The sequence below is a fragment of the Medicago sativa genome, chromosome 3 (genome assembly GCF_051527215.1).
Source record: "Medicago sativa cultivar Bolivia chromosome 3, Bolivia_mono, whole genome shotgun sequence".
In the NCBI taxonomy this organism is placed as follows: Eukaryota; Viridiplantae; Streptophyta; class Magnoliopsida; order Fabales; family Fabaceae; genus Medicago; species Medicago sativa.
In genome coordinates, this window is record NC_140751.1 from 66,464,086 (window position 1) to 66,490,583 (window position 26,498).

Genomic DNA, 26,498 nt, shown 5'->3' on the forward strand with positions numbered 1-26,498 from the left:
GAGTTGGGTAGGAAATCAAAAAAAAGAAAGTAGGATAAAAAAAAAAATTGTTATAGTCTCTGCTGTTTTTGTGTTGGTTTGCTGTACAACTTCAATTTCAGATTGGAGAAAGGGGAAGATTGTTCATAGTTCATATCATAGCTGGAAATAAGGTAAATTAATTTTAGTTTTTTTGTTTTTAATCGAGGAAGAGATTATTAATTAAAATGTCATGAACATTTTACCACTGTGTCAATCTCTTAAAGTTACAAGGTCAAACTTTTATGAGAGGTGTAAATTTTCACAGTTTTTTTGTGTGTGTAGAAAAGTCGGTTTTGTTCAATTTTTGTAATCTTTATGATGAAATCCGAACCAAACCGATGATCACGTGTTGGTTAGAATAGTACATAATTGTTTTATTTTAATCGGCCTTATAAGTTATAACATTGAATCAATAACACTAGCATATATATAACTAGTATGGAGCCTGTGCCAAGTACGGGTAAGTAACTCACTCATAAAAATATAGATTATGTACTATAATGTGAAATTCTATATTGTTTAGTATAAATATATAAAAAAAAATATTGAATAAACCAAAGAATTTGGATGGAATTTAAGAGTCATCTCTTTTACAATTTGACAAACGAATTTTTGAATATAATATACATCTGTGATGATATTATACAATTTATATTTGATATAATATTTCAACAAAATGTACAAAAGTTAAAAGGAAACTAACTCTAGTCTATAATTAATATATTTTAAAGAATTTTGAAAAATATAAAATAATCATAAATATATAGAATTATTTTGCTTAATTTTGAATATGATATCAATATTTTTAAAATGAAATATGGGGTGCGATCGTGGTCCTGGTTTGCGGGTGTATGAGGTGTGCTCCGCTAGGCTTAATTTGTTGATGCTAGCTGATGTTATGGCGATAACGACCCCTAGAGTTGTCACTGTTTAGTTTTTTCTTCTTCTGGACTTGGGCACCTTTGTTTCCAAATTTTTTTTGAAGAATTAGGTTAATAAGGTAGTAGATAAAATTTGACTTATGAGGGTATTAATCTTTGCGGTAGTTTATTGTAAATATTCTTTTGTAAAATATAGTAAAATAGATTTGTTTGTAAAGTTTGGTCTTAATTTAACTTATTTATTTTGATTGCGATAAAAAAAATCAACTTTGTCTAGTTGTAATTTTGATATTTTTTTTTCTCAACTTTGTCTATTTTGTCTCGTTGGTAGATAAGAGGTTGCTTTACTCCTGTGGTGGTAGCAAGTTTTTTTGTTTTCTTCTAGTTTAGGGCTAGTCTTCTTTTCTTCAGGAACAACTGTTATAGTTTCCTATGCTGAAGTTGAATTTTAGGAACAACTCTTATTTTATTAAAAAAAAAAAAAAATACTCAAACTGAAAATAAATTTTGTATTGACATGCAAAAGATCATTAGATCAAATGATAGAATGAGACTGACTTGTATTGACAATGAGTACAAACTAATTTCTGACTAGTGTAACAAATTTGTAACTTACTTTTTATATCTCTAATAGTCCTCCCTCTAATTGGAAGATGTACATAGCACTTCCAGCTTGGGATGAACAACACAAACATGATATCAACAATCAAATATACAAAGTGGACTCTTCTGTTTTATAAATTACTCAGAGTTAGTAAGCTTAGAAAATCTATACCTTCGAGCTAGGAAACTCATTTTTGAATGGGACCAGTTGCATTTGAAAGAGGACATATAGTAGTCTCTTCTTACTGACTTTCATAGTTTTATTATGTACCTATATGTCTCAGTAACTCTGTGAACATAGCCCCTATGTTGAAGTTTAGTGTTTTCTTTAAAAGCTTGAAGTAATTTTGAGTATGACTTGTTGAATAAGGATTAATTAGTAAGCTTGATACTGATTCAACTCCAAATTTTCTTGCTTGTTTTATTTTGAATTGTTTGTCTTTCTATGTTTAATTTTTTATTTTATTATTATTGCGTATTGTTGTGAATTCAAAATAAAAGACACACCAATAAAGAACAAGTGTGTGTGGAGCAAAAGGAAGTGGTAATCAAACAACAAAGTGTCTTCAAGCAACAACAACAAAACAGACCTAAATCTAAGTGTAAAGCAACACCACAAGCATAATCAAAGCAATAAAGATAAGAAAAGAAAGATAGGAACAAACACACCAAGATGGTAACCCAGTTCGGTCCAATATGACCTACTCTGGGGGAGAGAGCAACCCTCCAATCCACTAAGATGAAAGTGATACAAATGAGTTACAAGAGATTAGCTTTAACAGCTCACAAAGAACAAGGCTTAATTTCTACCCATTTTCATGTCACCCACACTCTCAATGAATTCTAAGAGAAAACACAAAGGGAAGCTTTTGATCCTTCCAATGGTGAAATCTCACTACCCAAGATGTTTACAATGTTTCCCAACTCACAAGAGAACCTCTCTACAAAGACACTCAACCCTAAAGTTACCTCCTTTGCAATACAAGTTTCTCTCTCAAAGCCACACCTAAAAAAAAAAAAAGAAGAAAGAAGCTTTAAATAGTGTTCAGAAACTCGCAGCATCGTACTGCGATGCCGTCCATCGTGCTACGATGTAGCAGTTGATAGTACAGTACTATGCCTTATCCATTCATCATCGTAGTACGATATAATTCCATCGCACTACGATTTATCCAGTGATGAACCAAAAACTGAACGCTCACCATCGTACTACGATGATAACCATCGTACTACGCTATTGCCAAAACTTCAGCTTCCAAATTTTGAGTCAATATTCAACATTTCTCCACCTTGACTCTAAATTGGTGATGATGCTACTTTAACCATCAAACACCATGCTGCTCTCTCCATAAGGGAATTACTCTTCAACAAACTTGATCAAGTCCAAGCAATGCTTGAACCTTGATCTAGGCAATGACTTGGTAAACACATCCGCCGGATTCTCTTCCGATGCCACTTTCTCCACCACAATCTCTTTTGATTCAATCATGTCTCTTACAAAGTGCAAACGAATGTCAATGTGCTTTGTCCTCTCATGATACACTTGATGATTTGCCAAGTGAATGGCGCTTTGACTATCACAATGTATCTTCACACATTCTTGAGTAATTCCTAACTCACCAATCATCCCTTTCAACCATATGGCCTCTTTAACCCCTTCAACAAGGGCAATGTACTCCGCTTGAGTGGTAGATAATGCCACCGCGGATTGTTGATTTGCCTTCCAACTAATAGCCGTGCCATAAAGAGTAAACACAAAACCCGATAGAGATTTTCTTGTGTCCACATTGCCCGCATAGTCCGCATCAACATACCCCTCTAAAGCGTCTTCATCTTGAGCTGCTCTTGTGTATTTCAAACCGCCCTTCAAAGATCCATTCAAGTGCCTCAACACCCACTTCAAAGCTTGCCAATGCACAATACCCGGATTTGCCATAAACCGACTCACAATGCTAACCGCATAAGCTAAATCCGGCCTACTACAAACCATTCCATACATGATGCTTCCAACCCCACTTGCATAGGGAGTACTTTCCATAACTTGCTTCTCATCCTCGGATTGAGGACATTGTTTTATGGACAACTTTGTGTGGTGACCCAAGGGAGTGCTCACGGTTTTAGAGTTTGACATTCTAAACCGCTCCACCACCTTCTTCAAAAAACCAAGTTGAGATAAGAAAAGTTCACCTTTGTCACGATCCCTCAAGATATCAATACCAAGGACTCTCTTTGCCGGACCAAGATCTTTCATCTCAAATTCACCATTTAACTTTTCTTTGAGCTTCACAATCTCATCCTTGCTAGAGCTTGCCATCAAGATATCATCCACATATAAAAGAAGATAGAGAATGACTTTCTCATCCTTCTTCAACATGTACACACAAGAATCATACCCGCTTCTCACAAAACCGGTCTTCAAAAGAAACTCATCAAACCGACGATACCATTGCCTAGGGCTTTGCTTTAACCCATACAAAAATTTCTTCAAAAGACATACCTTAGACTTGTCCTCCACAAAACCTTCCGGTTGCTCCATGTAGATTGTCTCTTCAAGGTCACCATGTAAGAATGCGGTCTTTACATCCATTTGTTCCAACTCAAGATTGAATTGATTCACAATAGCCATAAGTATCCTTATGGAACAATGTTTCACTACCGGTGAGAAGATCTCATTGTAGTCGATCCCCTCCACTTGAGTGAAACCCTTGGCCACAAGTCTTGCTTTGTACCTAGGACCTTCAACTCCCGGAATACCTTCCTTTTTCTTGAAGATCCACTTGCATCCAACTACCCTTTGGTGTTTAGGTAGCTTCACTAGTTCCCAAGTTTGGTTCTTTTCCAATGAATCCATCTCTTCATTCACCGCCTTTAACCAATACTTGCTTTCTTTGCTCTCAAATGCCTCCTTGAAGTTTCTAGGCTCCGAGTCTCGCACATCTTCAGCCGCATTTAGAGCAAAACACACCAAGTCTGCATAACCATATCTTCTAGGTGCCGTAATGATCCTCCTTTCTCTATCTCTAGCCAAAAGATAATCGGGATCCACTACCGATTGAGTTCCACTTGTGTCCGATGTTGAAGCTTCATCTTCCACATCATCTTTCTCTTCATTTGGAAGCTCCACCTCAAACTGAGTTTCCTCCACTATTGTTTCCGGTTTCAAAGTCTCTAGGTCTTTACACTTCATCCCCATACGGGTCTCATCAAAGGTAACATCCCTACTAATCAAGACTTTTGATCCTCCACTAGAGTCCAATTTCCACAACTTGTAACCCTTCACACCTTCCGGATAACCAATGAAGACACATTTCAAAGCTCTAGGCTCAAGCTTGTCTTGCTTGATATGCGCATATGCCAAAGCTCCGAAAACCTTCAAAGAGGAGTAATCTGCCGGTTTCCCACTCCATACCTCCATAGGTGTCTTGAAGTCTATTCCCGTTGATGGACATCTATTGATCAAATAAGCAGCCGTTGTCACGGCTTCACCCCAGAAACTCTTAGGTAACCCAGCTCCTAGAAGCATACACCTCACCCGCTCCAAAAGGGTCCTATTCATGCGTTCAGCAAGACCATTTTGTTGCGGTGTTCTCGGTACGGTCCTATGCCTCTTGATTCCTTTCAACCTGCAAAACTCATTAAATTGCTCTGAAACAAACTCCAGGCCATTGTCAGTTCTCAAAGCTTTTAGTTTAGTTCCCATTTGATTTTCTATGAGAGTGTGCCATTCCTTAAACTTCTCAAATGTGTCACTTTTGTTTTTCAAAACAAAGACCCACACTCTCCTAGAAAAATCATCAATGATAGAAAGAAAATAGGAACCTCCCCCATGAGTAATAGTTTTGGAAGGACCCCAAAGGTCCGAATGCACATACTCAAAAGGTCTACTAGAATGATGCATACCACTACCAAACTTCACCCTATGTTGCTTGCCTAGTATGCAATGTTCACAAAATTCTAGCTTGTCCAATTTATCTTTTCCTAGCAAACCTTGTTTAGCTAGTTCAACTAAACCTCTTTCACTAACATGCCCCAATCTCAAATGCCACAATTCGGAATTATTATGAGGTGCAACACTAGCTACCGATGCATTACCAATTACTATGGAACCATCTAAAATGTATAAACCATTCATTTTAGACCCTTTAACTGTAATCAATGCACCATGCGAAATTTTACAAACCCCATGCTCAATTCTAGTGCAATAACCTAGACTATCAAACATGCTAAGGGAAATTAAATTTCGTTTAAGTTCGGGAACAAACCTCACATCCTTTAAAAGGAATTCACGGTCATCAAACATCTTTAGACGAACGGTGCCCATGCCTTGGACTTTGCACGCTTTGTTATTTCCGAGTCGAACAACTCCTCCTTCTTTTAGAGCCAAAGTCTCAAAATATTCCTTTCTAGGACACATGTGATAAGAGCATCCGAGTCCAAGACCCAACTCTTCTCCGGTTCCCAACTTGTGACCGTTAATGCACCCGCACTCTCATAACCATCTTCATCGGACGCCATCGTAACTTGAACGGAAGAACTACCATTGCCCCCTTTATCCGGGCAATCCTTCTTGAAGTGACCTTGTTTGTGACAAAGAAAGCATTTATACTTTGATTTGTCAAAACCCTTGGACTTAGACTTGGACCTCGACTTCCCCTTGCCTTTTCCTCTTTGCTCACTTCTCCCTCTTGCAACGTTCAAGCCTTCACCACCTTCTTCAACTTTCAAATCCTTGAATTTCGTCAATTCCTTGGTTCTCAAAGCCGATTGGACCTCATCCAAAGTAGTGGTGCCCTCCTTACCATAAAGGATGGTATCCTTGAAGTGCTCGAAAGACTTTGGTAATGAACAAAGTAACAACAAAGCCTTATCCTCATCTTCAATATTAACATCAATATTGGCCAAATCATCAAGAATTTTGTTAAATTTCGCCAATTGCTCCGAGATTGCTTTAGACTCCACCATCTTGAATGAATAGAGTTGTTGTTTCAAAAGTTGCCTATGAGCCAATGACTTTGTCATGTACAATGACTCCAACTTAGCCCACATTGATGTCGCGGTAGCTTCCCTCGTGACATCCCTTAAAACCTTATCTCCGAGACATAAAACAATGGCACTCCTTGCCTTGGCTATCATCTCACGCTTCTCCGCTTGTGTCAAATGTGCCGGCATCGCCGCTTCACCCTTCAATGCTTCTACACACTTTTGTTGTGTTAAAACCGCTTGCATCTTAACCTTCCATAACCCGAAGTCATTACTTCCGGTGAACTTCTCGATGTCCCACTTTGAACCCATGATACCAACTTCACCAATTTACACCTAGTGCCCCACGGTGGGCGCCAATTGTTGTGAATTCAAAATAAAAGACACACCAATAAAGAACAAGTGTGTGTGGAGCAAAAGGAAGTGGTAATCAAACAACAAAGTGTCTTCAAGCAACAACAACAAAACAGACCTAAATCTAAGTGTAAAGCAACACCACAAGCATAATCAAAGCAATAAAGATAAGAAAAGAAAGATAGGAACAAACACACCAAGATGGTAACCCAGTTCGGTCCAATATGACCTACTCTGGAGGAGAGAGCAGCCCTCCAATCCACTAAGATGAAAGTGATACAAATGAGTTACAAGAGATTAGCTTTAACAGCTCACAAAGAACAAGGCTTAATTTCTACCCATTTTCATGTCACCCACACTCTCAATGAATTCTAAGAGAAAACACAAAGGGAAGCTTTTGATCCTTCCAATGGTGAAATCTCACTACCCAAGATGTTTACAATGTTTCCCAACTCACAAGAGAACCTCTCTACAAAGACACTCAACCCTAAAGTTACCTCCTTTGCAATACAAGTTTCTCTCTCAAAGCCACACCAAAAAAAAAAAAAAAAGAAAGAAGCTTTAAATAGTGTTCAGAAACTCGAAGCATCGTACTGCGATGCCGTCCATCGTGCTACGATGTAGCAGTTGATAGTACAGTACTATGCCTTATCCATTCATCATCGTAGTACGATATAATTCCATCGCACTACGATTTATCCAGTGATGAACCAAAAATTGAACGCTCACCATCGTACTACGATGATAACCATCGTACTACGATATTGCCAAAACTTCAGCTTCCAAATTTTGAGTCAATATTCAACCATTTTATAGTTTCTCTTTTAAATCATGTCATCAACCATATGAGAAGAAGAGATAGCCAAGTGAATTTGCTTCTTCATTGATGGGGAAACTTGTCACATATGGTTTGTCAAGTTGATGAACCTTTTAACACTATTTTGATTTGTTGATTTACCTTTCTTATTATTTTAAGCCATTCCAAATGTCCTTTTGTTTTATGATCAAACTTATCCACTTAATGTTGCTTTAAACTCAGTGTAAATGGAAACATGGTTTTAGAAGAATTCTTGTTTGGCCAAGTTAAGGATCAAATTAAATTATGTGCCTGGGGTGATGAGCTAAATCTCAATTACAATCTCAAGAAGAAAAAAAATCATGTTCTCTTGGATTGCTAATTAGTTATATCGCCTCTTTTGATTATGAAATTTGGCATACTGTCCCTTCTTTTTCAAGCACGAGACTAAAAATTCTTGGGATGCTATCTACTGCAGATTGGAGAAAGATGAGGAAGATTGTTCATGAGACTTAAGTATGCGCTGAATGTGCCATAAACCAGGTAAATAACAATCTCATTTTGCTTGATCATTGATTGATATACAGTTTCCTTGACTACTGCACAATTTAAAAAATAAAGTAGCTAGGTTTTTCTAAAATTGTTGAAAAATCAGGAGAATAGTTCATACGGCTTGAACATTTGCTGAAAGTGCTGGAGATAAGGTAACAAACAATCATACTTTAACAATTTTCAGTCGATATTTTAATTAATTTCTTTAGAGTATTACAAAGGTTTATAAATCACTTTGAGTTTTGTGCTTTGTACTATCTATATATAAGAATATTTTTTTCTCCTCCAGCCATGTTAATTTTATTTTTCAAACTGAAGCTTAAACCTTGAAGCATGATTTCCAAGTCAAAATCCTCAAAAATATCATAAGCAGTCAATTTAACCAAGTAGCCATCTAATTTCAAGCATTAACAAATGGAAAATGACAGTAGATTGATACAAGAGTCTGATATCCACTACGAAACATTGATTACTTAATAAGTTGCAACTATGCAACGAGGCAAAACTATATTATGCCAAACCCCTGCAGCCTTGGTTTGTTGCAGAAAAGATTGTTCAAAAGTATGTCCTGACAATAGTAATAACATATAGGTAGAAAACAATCTCATGGTATTTTTTCTTCTGTTATTTTCTCAGATTTTCTATCGGTATATGATTTCAATTTTTCGGCCTTCACTCCACTTTTTTACGTGATCATTTTTTCATAATTTTTTTTTTTGAAGGAATTTTTTCATAACTTGTTTATTGTTTTCAAAGATGAATCGGGCATTTAAATATTGATACTGGATGGACTCCCTGTTTGAACTTTCTCACATATTTGTTTGATTAAGCTACTAAAAAAAATTCTTTGATGAAAAGTGTGTCATCAAATATCATTGTTCAAATAAACAGACTCTGAGGTTCATATCAACCATTTTACTTTTCAACACACACACATATGCCTAACTTTGATCTATTGAAATTTATTTAGATGGCGAGTTTTCTGACTGATTTGGCGAAGCCATATGTGGAGAAATTAATAAATGGGGCGATAGCAGAATCAAGTTATATATGTTGCTTCATGTGCATTGCTAAGGATTTTGAAGAAGAAAGAGCTAGACTAGAAGTAGAATGGACGACTGTTAAGCAACGTGTTGATGTGGCAACCAGAGGAGGAGAAGATGTTCAAGCTAATGCCCTTTATTGGGAAGAAGAAGCTGATAAGATCATTCAAGAAGACACCAAAACAAAACAAAAATGTCTTTTTGGTTTTTGTCCCCATATCATATGGCGATATAAAAGGGGAAAGGAGCTGACAAATAAGAAGGTGCAAATTAAAAGATTAATTGAAACTGGAAAGGAACTTTCAATTGGACTCCCTTCTCGTCTTCCAGGTGTTGAACGCTATTCATCCCAACACTATATTCCTTTTAAAAGCAGGGAATCCAAATACAAAGAGCTTTTGGATGCATTGAAAGATGACAACAGTTATATAATCGGGTTGCATGGGATGGGGGGGCACAGGAAAAACTACATTGGCTAAAGAAGTGGGTAAGGCACTTAAGGAATCCAAACAATTTACTCAAATCATCGACACGCAGTGTCTTTTTCTCCTAATTTCAAAAAGATTCAGGATGATATTGCTGGACCATTGGGATTGAAATTTGATGACTGTAATGAATCAGACAGACCCAAAAAACTATGGAGCAGATTAACCAATGGTGAGAAGATTCTTCTAATATTAGATGATGTGTGGGGAGATATCAATTTTGATGAAATAGGGATTCCAGATAGTGGTAATCACAAAGGATGTAGAATTCTTGTAACCACTCGCAATCTCTTGGTGTGCAACAGATTAGGATGCAGTAAGACAATTCAACTGGATCTCTTATCTGAAGAAGACGCATGGATCATGTTCCAAAGGCATGCTGGTCTAAGCAAAATTTCACCTAAAATTTTTCTCGAAAAAGGCCGTAAAATTGCAAACGAGTGCAAAAGATTACCAATTGCAATTGCTGCTATAGCAAGTAGTTTGAAGGGCGAACAACGTCACCAAGAGTGGGATGTGGCCTTAAATTCCCTGCAGAAATATATGTTAATGCATGATGTTGATGATGAACTCCTTAAAATTTATAAATGTATGCAAGTTAGCTATGATAATATGAAGAATGAGAAGGCCAAGACATTATTCCTCCTGTGTTCTATATTTCGAGAAGATGAAGAAATTTCTACTGAAAGGTTAACCAGACTAAGCATCGGAGCAGGCCTTTTTGGGGAAGATTACGGCAGCTACAAAGATGCTCGAAGTCAAGTTATTATATCCATAAATAAACTCCTAGATTCTTGTTTATTGTTGGAGGCCGATGGAAGCAGAGTGAAAATGCATGACTTGGTTCATGATGCGGCTCAATGGATAGCGAACAAAGAGATAGAAACAGTGAATTTGTATATAAAAATCAAAAGGCAATGGTTGAAAGGAATATGAATATTAAATATTTGTTATGTGAAGGAAAGCTTGAGGATGTGTTTTCCTTTAAGGTTGGTGGTTCCAAGCTTGAGATTCTAATTGTCAATATGCATAAGGATGAAGACTACGAATATACGAAAAATGAAGTCCCGAATTCCTTTTTCGAAAACAGTAAGAGCCTTTGAGTTTTTCATTTAATCCATGATCATTATTTTCAACTAGCTCTATCATTACCACATTCAATTCAATCGTTGAAGAATATTCGATCTCTTCTCTTTGTGCTAGTCAATTTGGGTGACATCTCTATTTTAGGAAACCTGCAAAGCCTTGAGACTCTTGATTTGGATAATTGTAAAATTGTTGAATTGCCTCATGGAATCACAAAACTAGAGAAACTTAGATTATTGGACTTTAACAAGTGTACCATTGAAAGCAACAATCCTTTTGAAGTGATTGAAGGATGCTCATCCCTTGAAGAGTTGTATTTCTTAGATAGTTTTAATGATTTTTGCCGAGAAATAACTTTCCCGAAATTGCAAAGGTTTAATATTGGTGACGATTCGAGTTCAGTAAACGAATCATCATCAAAGTATGTGTCTTTTGTATACAATTATGAGTGTTTCCTATCTGAAACAACACTCAAGTATTGTATGCAAGAAGCAGAGAGGTTGTTAGACTAAGAAGAATCGAGGGGGGATGGAGAAATATCATACCTGAGATTGTTCCTATGGATCAAGGTATGAATGATCTAGAGGAGCTTAGTTTGAGTTTCATTTCACAATTAAAGTGCCTCATTGACACTAAGCATATTGAATCTCAAGTATCAAAAGTCTTCTCTAAGTTGGTCCTCTTTCCTTTGACTCTCTGAACAATTTAGAGAAGTTGTCCATCAAGGATTGTAAAAATTTGAAAAACTTATTTAAGTGCAAACTAAACCTATTCAATCTAAAGAGTGTGTCGTTTGAAGGATGCCCCATGTTTATCTCCCTATTTCAAATAACTGATGATGGTAGGAGTTGTGACTCAATGTTTCAGAAACTGGAAATTCTTAGTATTAAGAAGTGTCCAAGAATTGAAATAATATTTCCGTTTCAATCTTCTCCTGATCTTCCAGCACTAGAATCCATCACAATAGAAAGTTGTGATAAGCTGAAATACATATTTGACAAAGATGTCAAACTTGGCTCCCTCAAAAAATTGGTGCTAGATGGCTTACCGAGTTTTATCGACATTTTCCCAGAATGTATTCCTACAATGTCTTTGTCCATTAAGAAGGCATCTTCCATTTCTGGAGAAGCTTCCAAGCCACGAGATCAATCAGACTCAATCAAATGCAATATGTTTTCATGGACTGATATATATTGTTGCAGTAAAATCCCAGTGGTTTCTCAGGATCAACAACCTGACAAGTATGGTAATGGTAACCATCTCAGCTTCTTCTGTAATGTTATTTTTATACCTTTTTTTATAACAAACTATTGATATATTTTATTATTAAAAAAAAAATAATACTATTAATCACTAAATACCAAATAAGTATAGTTTAATCGTATCAATTAATAGTAAAATATAACGATTTTTTTTTGTTGGTGATTGGTATAATAACAAGTTTAATACTATTTTAAGTATTTATTAGCTTTGGTTCATCTTTGGATAATATAAGCCCATCTTTAGGACTTGAATTGTAGAAGAAAAAAAAATTACAACATATAAAAGAAAAGAGGAAAATGATTTGTTTTCATTTTCTTGAATTTTATATACGCAAACTAAGAGATTATTTAACTTACATTTTTTTTGGATTATATAATTGCAGGAATCAAATTCATATCCCCTTAACATATGGGAACGTGCTCGATGTCTTTCAAGACAATCACATATCTTGTGCAATGTTAAAGATATATATTATAATGATGAATGTTTCAAAGATGAAATCATTATTTACCCTATCTACTGCTCCAAGAATGTTGTTGGAGTCATTGGCAATCTATAAGTGTGATGAATTGAAGCACATTATAGTAGACATTGGAGATCATGACAGCACTGGTGGCAATAACTTGGTCAATGTCTTCCCAAAATTGAAATGGGTTTTCGTTGAAGACTGCGTGCGATTGAAATACATATTAGGAAGCTACACTGATGATCATGTTCAAAACCACAGGGAGATTCACCTTCATCTACCAACATTGGAGATCTTCATTCTTCGCAATCTGCCAAGTTTAGTCGGAATATGTCCCAAACATTATCACACAACATTTCCACAACTGAATGATCTTGAACTCATGAATTGCTCGCAGTTTGCTATCAAAACTATTGGTGATTTCATAACTCAGCATTCAGCAACAAGATCGGTTGATGATACCATCATTAAGGTATCTCTATTTTCATATATCTTGGTTGTTTGTAAATCTATTCAATGATTTTGGTCTAGGTATCCCACGCTTGTTTATGATTATGAATCTTAGTGGCTAGTTAATTTAGTCGACATATATTTTTAAATTGTTTGTAAAAAAAAAAAAAATTAAATGATTTTTTGTAAAAAGTTTCTCCACAAAAGTTGATCTAGATTTTGAGAAAATCTTTTATGGACACAATCACAAATATATATTGTTGGACACACTCTCACATGAAATGAAAAAAATTTAAGAAAAAATATTTAGTCTTATCAATTGATATTATCTAATTTCATTATTTTATATTTTTAAGGGTATCATTGAAATAATGAAAAATTCAACCATAAATCATCTATTCCCTTTATATATTGTTATAGATTCATCTTATACTAAAAAAATTGTGAAGAAACATTGTATAATGTTCAAAACAAATTACTTCTTTAAACTTCAATATCAATCGAAAAATTTGGACAAAAGAAGTGTGAGGAACAACCTGAAAGAAGTATTCTATATCTGAATGATTTCTAGGTGGGAAAACTGAATAATATATTTCAGGTAATGAATAATGTACAACCACTAATGTGTTTATATAGACAAAGCACAACGCAAAAAATCACACACACACACACACACTAAGTGCAAAGAAGAGAAGAATTGCGAGTTCAAATAAATACTATAATGTGTTTATTTTGCATTCGTTTTTTTTTTTTTTTTGCAGGAATTGAGTGAGAATGTGGAGTGTTTGCTTGCTTTGAAAAGACTCGTGGTATATAACTCCAAAGTAGAAAGTGTCTTTTGTCCCAATGAAATAAATGGACAGAAAATGAACTTAGATATGTATTAGAATATAGTGAGAAGATAACTTGGAGAGCAAGTTATCTAGATAGCTTGGAGAGCAAGCAAGTTAGTTAGGAGTTAGTTACACTAACTCACCTCTATAAATAAGCTCTCACCATTGTACTCACATTCATCTTTTATCAATCTATTCATTCTCTAATGAGTTTCTTTGAGTATCTCCCTCACGAGTACTCTTATGCTTGCTATCTCGCTTACATCTACGATCTTCATCCCTATGATTCTACGATTCATTACATGGTATCAGAGCGATACCCAAGGGAGGAAGATGATGATGATGCTTCCGCTTCCGCTTCTGATTCGACATACGATGAAGATGAAGAATCCGGTGTTGATGAAGTTGTTACAACTTCTGCCCAGCTTCTGGAATCTTCCGCTTCACACAATCAAATCACTTTTGGCAGTTTCGATTCTCCAATTACTCCGGTTTCAACTTCTGTAATCGAACCAAAATTTGATGGATTCTCCATCAAGATTGGAGAGATTTCATGTGTTCTTGTCACCCCTTGCAGCAACATCGTCAATGAAGATGATTCAGTCTTCGTTGATTGTGCTCTTGTGGATTCTCGCTGCAACATCGTTGATGACAACGACTCTGCCTTTGCAGCTTCAGAAGACGACAAGGCAAAGAATCTTGAAACGGAACTTGTGATTTCTGAAGCAATCAAGAAAGTGAAAAATCAATTCGTCGTTCCTGAAGCATTCGTGAAATCGGAAGATTTCGTCATCGACACATTACCGGTGAGATCGTGTAGCTCTGTTTACGGCGTCGCTTTCGTGAAGCCTTTGTCTTCTCGGTTCTTCGTCGGACAACAGACTGAACCTATTGCTTCTGATGTCGACAACGTGGTTCGGTTTTTCCAGTTACATGATGAATTTATTGTTGATTTTGATCCCGGTGGAATCTCTTCGTGTTCGCTGTTCTACGTTTACAAGGTCCTACGTCACACTTCTTTTCGGTTACGGTGGATGCCTTGGGATAGAGGAAGAAAACACCTTTCGTTCTTGACTTCGCCAGCATCAACGAAACCTTCGCATAACAGTTTATCGATGAACACTTGCAGGTTCGAAGCTTTTCTTTTCTGGACGAAGATAACAAATTTCACTTCGATTGAGATAATCGTGCGTTTGGCGATGTGTTTTGTGTTTGGCGAAGAATGTTTCAGTGGCATCTGTTTGCAGAAGCATTATTCGATTAAGTCTGTTGGCATAATCACTTTTTCGAAGCTTTTCTTCATTTCAATTCCAGACCAGCGATTATTCATTGTCTTTCCAGAAGCATCTCTCAATCCAATTGCATTACAGGGTATCACTTTCAAAGGACGGCTTGGGAAAAGTTATTTTGGTTCAGTTACTTTTTCAGATGCAAGTTTGGAAAGAAAGTGATGTTGAAGTCGTGTTTAGATCGCCGCATCTGCACAATTTCTTTTCATAATCACGTTTGCAAAAGCACTTTTGCAACAAATAAGCTGGTTGCAAGCTTTAGGAAGAAAGAAGAAGAAGGAAGCGCGTTGTGTGTTTGAAGCTGATTCCATCAGAACATGTGGGCCTGGGCTTCATTCCTTTTTTTTTCTTTCTTTTTTGTTTGTTGCGTGTTTTACCCCCCCAATTTTACTTAGTTACTTAGTAAGAATAAATTGTAATTTTCATTGTATTTCAAACTCAAATTGGTGCATTTTCCCCACTTTGAGTTTGAGGGGGACTATTAGAATATAGTGAGAAGATAACTTGGAGAGCAAGTTATCTAGATAGCTTGGAGAGCAAGCAAGTTAGTTAGGAGTTAGTTACACTAACTCACCTCTATAAATAAGCTCTCACCATTGTACTCACATTCATCTTTTATCAATCTATTCATTCTCTAATGAGTTTATTTGAGTATCTCCCTCACGAGTACTCTTATGCTTGCTATCTCGCTTACATCTACGATCTTCATCCCTATGATTCTACGATTCATTACAATATGGAATACATTTTTTTGAATGTTCTACCTATGATGACATGCCTTTTTGTGGGTCCAAAAAATACATTTTCCCTCCAAAACCTTACAAAATTAATAATCATGCGATGTGAAAAATTGAAAATTGTTTTCTCCACTTCTATAGTAAGGTGTCTACCACAGTTGCTTACTATGAAAATTGAAGATTGCAAAGAGTTGAAGCATATAATTGAAGATGATTTGGAGAATACATCAAAGACATGCTTCCCAAAGTTAAATACACTTGTTGTAGTAAAGTGCAACAAGTTGAAATATGTGTTTCCAATCTCCATATGTAAAGAGCTTCCTAAGCTACATAATCTAATGATAAGAGAAGCAGATGAGCTAGAGGAAATATTTGCAAGTGAAGGTGATGATCAGAAAGTGAAGATTCCAAATCTAAAATATGTAGTATTTGAAAATCTACCAAGTCTCAGTCATGACCAGGGAATTCAATTTAAAGCTGTAAAACACCGTTTCATAAAGAATTGTCAAAAACTCTCTCTGGCTTCAGCAATAACCGCAGACCTTGAAAATGATCTTTCTGGTTCATATATTTACATATACGGTACACATTCTATCTAATATTTTTTAAAACTATTACATATTGGCTGTAAATTATTACATACCATTTGTTTAAAGTAGCGGTAAGAGGTATGCATGCATAAGTATTTCTAAAATGTAAGGGCTCGTGGAGCAACCTATGTAGTAGAAGCATTAATTTTATGTTTGATATACAAGTGGTAAAAATTTAATTACTAGGTAGATAGATAAACAATATTGTGCATCATCTTTAAACTTGAAGATGATGATATACAATTGAAAGTGAACATTTTGATTTTATTATTATGCTTATCAGTTACTATATAATGATGATAATATCTATAATATTTTTCTGTAGATGGGGAATTGTATAACTATTTGAGGACTCTGTTTCGAAAATTAGAAGAAGAGATCGAAGGCAACAATAGTGGTATTGAAAATCCTAGTCCAGAAACCTCTAATTCAGAACACGAGTTGACTTCTCCAAAGGTCAACACCAATCCATTGTTTACCTGAATTCAATCACCATAACAGGACATGAATTTGTTGATCTAGAGATACCATCAATAACCTTATTACCAACAAATTCAAAAGCAATCATCTCCAAATAAGTTGAAGGCCATACCAAGATCACTTGCATAATCCTCTCCAAATATATAGATATTCAATGGACATTATTGATAACTCAAGATCATTAATTCATATGTTCTTATTACAGGAGTTGATGAATGAACAACAAATGGAGCAACAACGTCCACTTGGAGAAACTGCTATTACTGTCAACAACGTCTAATTGAAACAAATGAAATTAATCAATATAAATAGTAGAAGACATGTTTTTCACAGCACGGTCACAAAATTTCAACGTAATTGAATTAAATATGTGCAACAAATTCTTAGGATTAACATTTGCCAATTTGAAACGAATTTGACATTGGTTCCAGTGTTTGATCCATCATTCGACTTGAGAGCTGGTATTGTGGAGAGAGGTGTAGCGGTTGATTTGGTTCCTGACATGTTGAATTTCTTTAAAAGTTCACTGATATTGCCATGCTAAGACAATAATAAACCTTCATTTGTAGGAACAAGTTCAATTTCAAGAAAGTAGTGAGTAAAACTAAACTATTTTAGAGAAAGAGAGTTGCTATGTAGTACAAATAATACTCACGAAATTTCACGACTTGAAAATTATTATCTTCTCTTGTGCAAATTTTACTCATTTTCTTTATAAAACAACGGAGATTAAATTAAATAAATAAAAAAGACAACATCCTTCGTAGAAATATCCCCAGTAAAACTCATGTTTCATACCTTAAACGATAAAGTTTGGTGAGACCAGTAAAACGAGGTGTTACTATGTTATTAATCAATTTCTGTCTTTTTTGTCAAAATCAATTTCTCAGTCTTTTACTATGAACCTGTTTGAAAACAAACTGGAGAACACTTTTTAACCAGGGGGAAGCCCACGTAATAGGTATAGAAGTGCTAATCAAGTAATCAAATTGTTGAAATATGCTTAAACAATGTGGTAACGAATAAAATAATCAACTTTTGCCACTTCGTGATATTTCGTTGGACGCTTTACCGTACTATTTAGCATTTTCCTTAGAGAAAACTAGTTGGAGAGTACTTTAATAAATTGATCATCAATATTTCCTATTAAGAGCATATCATCAATATAAACTAGAAAAAAATGCTTACACTACTTCTCTGTTATTGATGAAAAATGTTTTGAGAGTCATGCCAACCACTCGATGCTTCTCTTAGATCATCAACATTCTTTTGATGTAGTGATCACCCATGATATATAGTGCCAAAGTAGAACAAGTTTTAAAGTTACTGGTTTATCAACGGGTTCAAATGTTCCTTGAAAATCATTTGCAAAATCATTTGTATCTAGCTACACTTGTATCTCAATTCCTTTTTATTCTAGATTAGTGTTTTCTGGTTTAGGTATATGGGTCTAGGTTCCATTCTTCAGTAATGCATCAAACTCTGCATAACTATCTTATCTCTAATGAGGAGTTTTAAGAACTTGATTGATTCATGAAGGCTCAAGATTTTCCTTAAGATCATGTTTGGAAGCAGCAAAAATTCTCTTGGATTTAAAAATATTATCTTTGGATCGAATGACAATAATAGTTTTTTGAGTGGCGTTGCGTTTTTGTGACTAAACTTAAATAATTGAATGCACAGAGGAAGTTTATTCAAGAAATGATGTATAATGTTGGATGTATTGATCAAAGGTGAACAAGCAAAGGAATGATCAACTCAAAACATAAATCCTATTTGACAAAGGCTCTATGGAGTCAAAATCATGTTGTGACATTAAATAAGCTTTTGATTTCTATTAAATTTTTAAATTTTAAGGTTTAGTCCCACTAAAAAATTTCATCAATTTTTGGTCTTGAAGACATTTCCGTCACGACTTTTGGTCTTTGCATTTAAGTAAATTCATGTGTATACTATAAAATTTTGAATATTTTTTAAAGTTATGTTTAATACATTATAGAAATCAATCTTGCAAAAGTTTAAATTTTTCTAACGAGTTATGAATTGAATATGAATTATTAAGTTTTTGACGTTTAAAAATTCATATTTAATTATATTTTGTTAAAAAATATACTTTTTTTTGTCGGAGAAGTTGTTACAACATCTCTATAAAAATTCTTTAAAATTTGAAGTATGCATATGAGTTGATTTAAAAACAAGCATCATAAGTGGTGGCAGAAAATATTTTTGAAACCAGTGAAAAATTTTAGAGGAACTAAAACTTAAAATTTGAAATTTTTATAGGAACCAAAAAATTTAACTCAATTATCTTTGATGTTAAGTGATGTTATAAAATGGAGAAAACTCGCCAAAATTAATTAATGTAGTATTTTGAAATCTATGTCAAATTTCATGTCTTGTTGAAGAATATAAAGAACAAACCAATATCAAGATAAACCTCAATCTACATTGTGAATTACCATCATACAAAAACTCACATTCATTATGGAAATCAAGCCAATATTTCCTGCAGCAGAAGCATCAACCATGACCACAAATTTATCAATATATATAATCCTATGTGTTTGCAAGTTGGTTTGTGGACACTTTTGGATGAGAGTTTATGAGGGCTAAATCTATAATATTTTGATATTATATTTAATATATTTAAAAATAAATAAAAGGACATTACGATATTATAAGTTAATGTATATCAAAGTCTTTCATTCCAAAATTCAACTGGCTAACACACCGTAAAGCTCAATATTTCATTTTTCTAATTACTGCATCATTTTGTAATTTGTTAATTGTATAAAGCTATGTGCCACTAACCAAATATTTTCTTGCCCCACCACAATTTCGTAACAATGCTCAAACCAAATCCTGACCGTTGGTTGGTTTTCTTTATACTTGGAAATGAATGGATTATTACAAATGTCAAAGTGATACCAATCAATTATTGAAGCTTTATATCAACAAGGAAGATTATAAATAATGGAAACTTTACTTTATATAGTTGTAAATTAAGATTCTCGATGATGGAAACTTTACTTTATACTAATAATTAAGTACTGGTAGAGGCTTTTTTTCTCTATAATTAAGATTCTCTAAGAGGCTTTTTTAATTGCATGTGGCCTGGTCTTTTAAGTTAAATAAGTTTTTAAAAATCCTTATACATTCTCCATTCAAGAAAAAATTTGATTTGGTTCGTTGTAGGCTAGGTCGTAGGTCTCTGTAGCCGGCCTGGTCCATATTCACACGGGAAAGCTTTGAAAAAAACTTATAAGTTGTTTTGAGGAAAACCAAATTTTGTCAAAAATTATAATAAATCACTTTACATATTAATGTAGCTTTAATATAATTTTTCTATTATTCTCTTAATTATAATTTTACAAACTATCTTTCTAATACCATAAATGAAGGGTGATGCTAATATCAACAATTATTGAAGCTTTATATCAACAAATAACACACCTCTATTACAAATGTGAAAGTGAGACCAATTATTGAAGCTTTTTTGGTAACAGACCAATTATTGAAGCTTTATATCAACAAGGATGATATAAATAATGGAAACTTTACTTTATACTAATAAGTATTGTCCGTTCTTTTTCTTTTGGACCATAAACTTTACTTTATACTAATGAGAACTTGAAATGCAGTCAGCACTACCTTATTCTTGTGATGCTAGCTACTGCAAACAAAGATCAGGAAGATTGTTCATCAAACTTGATTATCCGCTGAAAGTGTTGTCAATAAGGTAAATAACAATCATATGGTTTTATTTTAATCATAATCAGTGGATATTTAGTTCATTGTTTAATGGTACCAAAGTTTGAAAATTAGATATTAAGGGTTGATAAATCAACTTGAGTTTGATGTTTTTGTATGATTTTTTTTTTTTGCTCTAGCCATATTAATTTTGCTTTTCAAACTACTAAAGCTTAAACTTGATTATAAGTAGTCAATTTCAATCATTAAAAAGGGGAAAATCACAGTGTATTGATACCTGACTTAAAATACAAAAACCTCAATATTTTACAAAAGTTTCTAAAGTTTTGTGAAGTATTAGTCTACTACTACATTGATTAAATAACAGAGTTTCAGATCCACCATGAAACATTAACAAGAGAAACTTACAATTTTAGTCCGATATAACATAAATGATACGAAAGGATTACTTAGTAAGTTGCAACTCTACGAGGTCCTATCTGAAAAAGATTACCTTATTGGTTGCAGGATACTATATACATTAACAGTTTAAAGGGTGGCAAATGCATACATTGAATCTATAAATGTAATTGCATCTCCAACTTTTGTTTGCTGCAGAACATGAATTGCAGTGAATATTACTCCTAATTCTCTATATTCTAGCTGCTTGATAGACTTTTAGCAAGTGTACTAAAAATGCATCGAAGTAGTAAAAATATCGATCCCACGAGGACTGTGTTAATCTCAATTCAGCAATAAGGTTAATATTTAGGATGTGTAAAATATTTTGTTTGCCACTAGGCAGTAGATTTGATTTGATTGCATAAAATTAAATAACATAAAGTAAAGATTCGGTTAGAAAATAAGAGAGAGATGAGATCAGGTCTTTCGAATCATCTAAGTTCCCCTATTTGGTATACTGCACCTATTCTTATGAATGATTTTCTAGTTCCATGATAGTTAACAAAATAGTCCTAATCAATCCCTTGAGTTAGGACCCTCTTCTCAAACTACAGCCCCTAATTCCTTAGGTGGTCTAATAATCTTTGAAGGTTTAAGCACGTTAACCTAATATCACTAACAAACGATTATCCATTCCTAGACTAACCCTATTTATTAGAACAATTCAATTAGGTCTAAGTAGAAAGCTATGGTCAGTAGTCATTCATTCTCACTAAATCATGTTTATATTTGATCAGGATATAAAAAGCATTAAGAACAATTGAATTGAATAAAAACTAGATTGTCATTCACAATAAATAGAGTTTCACAGCAACATGGATCAATTAGGGTTACAAAGAATCATCTCAGACCTAATCTCTAAGAGATTTAGCTACTCATAATTGAGTTTACAAATAGCATAATCAATAGTGGAATCAAAACATACATGAATTGATAGAAGGTTGAAGAAATCGCCCTCCTAGCCGTCTTTAGGTCTCAAAATCGCACTTTTCTGTCTCCAATTCGTAACCCTGGTCTTCAGTTTGAGTGCAGTATTTATAGAAGTTTTTAGGCCTGACCCAGCAAAATCGCGCCGCGCCTTGTTAATTGGCGTGCCGCGATTTCACTCAAACAAAGATGTTGTAATTTCCTTTCCAAAATCGCAGCACGGCTTAATGAATGGCGCAACACGATTTGGCCTGGCATAACTTCAGTTTTTCAGCTTTTCACACCCCCAGACTTTCTAAAATTGCTAAAGACTCAATAAAAACATCAACACAACTGTTTCTTCGAAATCTTCTATTTTTCTTGCTTTTCTTGCTTCTTAATCTTGCTTGTGAACTCCAAAATGTGATGAAAATGACACTAAAAATAGCGAATAATTGACTGTCATCACTGCTGCCTGCTGCCGAGAAAGGAATAGATTTTTCAAAAGGATGTGCTTAAACCAGTAACACCATTCAGGTTGAAAACAATCTCATGGTTATTTTTCTTTTGTTACTTTCTCAGATTTTCTATTTGTATATGATTTCCATTTTCGGTTTGTGCTACAATTTTCTATATGATTAACTTGCATATTATTTTCGAAGATAAATTTGGTAATTAGAAATTTCCTAAAAGTATCTTGAACGTAAATATTGGATGGAATTCTTGTTTGAAAAGTGGGTCGTCAAGTTCAATTTTTCTAATAAACAGAATCAGAATGAGGAAAATCTTATTACAGAAAAAGAGCGTGAATGATATGCTCAGAGAACGAGATTCGACATCAACCATGTTATTTTCAAAATACACAATACTATACATAGATGCCTAACTTTGATCTATTGAAATTTATTCAGACAGCGAATTTCCTAAATGATTATAAATAATGGAAACTTTACTATATAATTAAGTACTGTCCATTCTTTTTCATTTGGACCATAAATTTTGTCTGCTGCTTTTGTTTGCTGCAGAACTTGGAATGCAGATTGGAGAATGATCAGGAAGATTGTTCATATGACTTGAATATCCGCTGAAAGTGCTGTGAATAAGGTAAATAAGAATCACTGTCATAACAACTGCCTCATAACCTAGAATCAATGACACTGGCATGCATATGATATAGCTAGAATGACTCTTTCTAACCTTTTGCGACAAGTTTATGTGTCAATCCCTTTTCTAATATTGGATATTTTAATTAAAAGTTTACATCATTGCCTCTCCAGCTTTTGTTATCTGCAGAACATGAATTGTAGTGAATATTACACCTAACTTTGATCTATTGAAATTTTTTAGATGGCGAGTTTTCTGACTGATTTGGCGAAACCTTATGTGGAGAAATTGATAAATGGGGCAATCTCAGAGTCAAGTTATATGTGTTGCTTCACGTGCATTGCTAATGATTTTGAAGAAGAAAGAGCTGGGTTTGAAAGAGAGAGGACAACTGTCAAGGAACTTGTTGATCAGGCAATTAGAAGAGGAGACAGTGTTCAAGATAATGTTCGTTCATGGGAAAAAGAAGCTGATGAGATCATTCAAGAAGACATCAAAGCAAAACAAAAATGTCTTTTTGGATTTTGTCCTGATTGCATATGGCGATATAGAAGGGGAAAGGATCTGGCAAATAAGAAGGAGAAAATTAAAAAATTAATTGAAACTAGAAAGGATCTTGTAATTGGACTCCCTGCTCATCTTCCAGATGTTGAACGTTATTCATCCAAACACTATATTTCTTTTGAAAGTAGGGAATTCAAATACAAAGAGCTTTTAGATGCTCTGAAAGATGACAACAATTTTATAACCGGGTTGCAAGGGATGGGGGGCACAGGAAAAACTACATTGGCCAAAGAAGTTGGTAAGGAACTTAAGCAATCCAAACAATTTACTTACGTCATCGATACAACAGTGTCATTGTCTCCTGATATCAGAAAGATTCAAGATGATATTGCTGGACCCTTGGGATTGAAATTTGACGACTGTAGTGAATCAGACCGACCCAAAAAACTATGGAGTAGATTAGCCAATGAAAGTAAGATTGATCAAACCAAGGAAAAGAAAATTCTTCTGATATTGGATGATGTGTGGGATGTTATCGATTTTGATAAAATAGGGATTCCTGACAATCACAAAGGATGTAGAATTCTTGTAACCACGCGCAATCTCTCTGTCTGCAACAGATTAGGAAGCAATAAGACAATCCAACTGAAGGTTTTATCTGATGAAGAAGCATGGACCATGTTCCAAAGGTATGCTGGTCTAAAAGAAATGTCACCTAAAATTTTGCTCGACAAGGGCTGTAAAATTGCAAATGAATGCAAAGGGTTACCAATTGCAATTGCTGTTATCGCCAGTAGTTTAAAGGGCATACAACATCCGGAAGAGTGGGATGGGGCCTTAAAATCCTTGCAGATACCCATGCACGGTGTTGATGATGAACTTGTTAAAATTTATAAACTCTTGCAAGTTAGCTATGATAATATGAAGAATGAGAAGGCCAAGAGACTATTGCTTTTGTGTTCTGTATTTCGAGAAGATGAAGAAATTCCTACCGAAAGGTTAACAAGACTTGGCATCGGAGGAGGCATTTTTGGGGAAGATTATGTCAGCTACGAAGATGCTCGAACTCAAGTTGTTATATCCAAAAATAAACTCCTAGATTCTTGTTTGTTGTTGGAGGCCTATAAAAACAGAGTTCAAATGCATGACTTGGTTCGTGATGCAGCCCAATGGATAGCGAACAAAGAGATTCAAACAGTGAAGTTGTATGATAAAAATCAAAAGGCAATGGTTGAAAGGGAGGCGAATATCAAATATTTGCTATGTGAAGGCAAGCTTAAGGATGTGTTCTCCTTTAAGCTTGTTGGTTCCATGCTTGAGATTCTAATTGTCCTTGTGCATAAGGATAATGACAGCTCTGATTTGAAAATTGAAGTCCCGGATTCATTTTTTGAAAATAGTATGGGCCTTCGAGTTTTTGATCTAATCTGTGATAAGTATTCTAGACTATCTCTATCATTACCTCAGTCAATTAGTTTGTTGAAGAATATTCGATCACTTCTCTTTGCAAATGTCATTTTGGGTGACATCTCTATTTTGGGAAACCTGCAAAGCCTTGAGACACTTGATTTGGATGATTGTAAAATTGATGAATTGCCTCATGGAATCACAAAACTAGAGAAACTTAAATTATTGAACTTGAACCGTTGTAAAATTGCAAGGAATAATCCTTTTGAAGTGATTGAAGGATGTTCATCACTTGAAGAGCTGTATTTCACAGGTAGCTTTAATAATTTTTGCAAAGAAATAACTTTCCCTAAATTACGAAGGTTTAATATTGATGAATATTCGAGTTCAGTGGACAAATCATCATCAAAGTGTGTGTCTCTTGGAGACATAAATTGTGTTTTCCTATCTGAAACAACACTCAATTATTGTATGCAAGAAGCAGAGGTTGTTAGACTAAGAAGAATCGAGGGGGAATGGAAAAACATCATACCTGAGATTGTTCCCATGGATCAAGGTATGAATGATCTAGTTAAGCTTGAATTGCGATGCATTTCACAACTTGAGTTCCTCATTGACACTAAGCACACTGAATCTCAAGTGTCAAAAGTCTTCTCCAAGTTGGTTGTACTAGATCTTTGGTACCTGTATAATTTGGAAGAATTGTTCAATGGTCCTCTTTCCTTTGACTCTCTGAAAAATTTAGAGAAGCTGTCCATCTATAATTGTAAACATTTGAAAAGCTTATTTAAGTGCAACCTAAACCTATTCAATCTAAAGTGTGTGTCATTGAAAGGATGCCCGATGTTGATATCTCTATTTCAACAGTCAACTGATGCCCTAGTGTCGTTGGAGAGATTGGAAATAAATGACTGTGGATGTCTTGAATACATAATAGATGAAAGAAAAGGGCAGGAATCGAGAGGTGAAATAGTTGATGATAATAACAGCACAAGTCAAGGCTCAATGTTTCAGAAACTGAAAGTTCTTAGTATTAAGAAGTGTCCAGAACTTGAATATGTACTTCCGTTTCTCTATGCTCATGATCTTCCAGCACTAGAATCCATCACAGTTGAAAGTTGTGATAAGCTGAAATACATATTTGGCCAAGATGTCCAGCTTGGTTCCCTCAAAAAAATGAAGCTTGGTGGCATACCGAATTTCATCGACATTTTCCCAGAATGTAATCGTACAATGTCTTTGTCCATTAAGAAGCCATCTTCCATTTCTGGAGATGCTTCCGATCCACAAGAACAATCAGAACCAATCAAATGCAATATATATTGTTGTGGTAAAAAATATGGGCACAGATTGAGGAGTACCACAAGGACTGAAACCACATTGGTTTCTAAGGATCAACCGCAGGACAGTTTAATGGTAACCCTCTTGCCTTCTATTTCTTCTGTGATGTTATTTTTTGTAATTTTTTAATACATACCATTAATCTCTGAATCATGTGAGTGAAAATTGTGACTTT

The 26,498-nt window shown here is 34.7% G+C and overlaps 1 protein-coding gene and 1 pseudogene across 12 annotated transcripts in view; both read left to right on the top strand.

Moving 5' to 3' along the window:
• On the top strand, window positions 1–16,531 carry LOC146939329 (disease resistance protein UNI-like; annotated as a pseudogene). The gene is made up of 8 exons (XR_015033000.1): window positions 1–152; window positions 8,114–8,339; window positions 9,158–12,042; window positions 12,176–12,182; window positions 12,447–13,002; window positions 13,742–13,860; window positions 14,503–14,509; window positions 15,848–16,531. The product of XR_015033000.1 is annotated as a disease resistance protein UNI-like (transcript).
• Window positions 16,532–20,517: 3,986 nt separating this feature from the next.
• The window catches only part of LOC146939330 (uncharacterized), a 31,932-nt gene continuing 25,951 nt past the window's right edge, over window positions 20,518–26,498 (top strand). For 10 of the 11 annotated variants that reach the window (XM_085757397.1, XM_085757398.1, XM_085757399.1 and 7 more), the window contains exons 1-3: window positions 22,417–22,504; window positions 22,993–23,071; window positions 23,315–26,398. In XM_085757397.1, the coding sequence (XP_085613523.1) occupies window positions 23,315–26,398 (3,084 nt within the window). In that variant the 5' untranslated portion in view covers window positions 22,417–22,504; window positions 22,993–23,071. Of the gene's footprint in view, window positions 20,649–22,416; window positions 22,505–22,992; window positions 23,072–23,314; window positions 26,399–26,498 lie in introns of those variants that run through there. The other variant, XM_085757394.1, reaches the window with a different exon arrangement.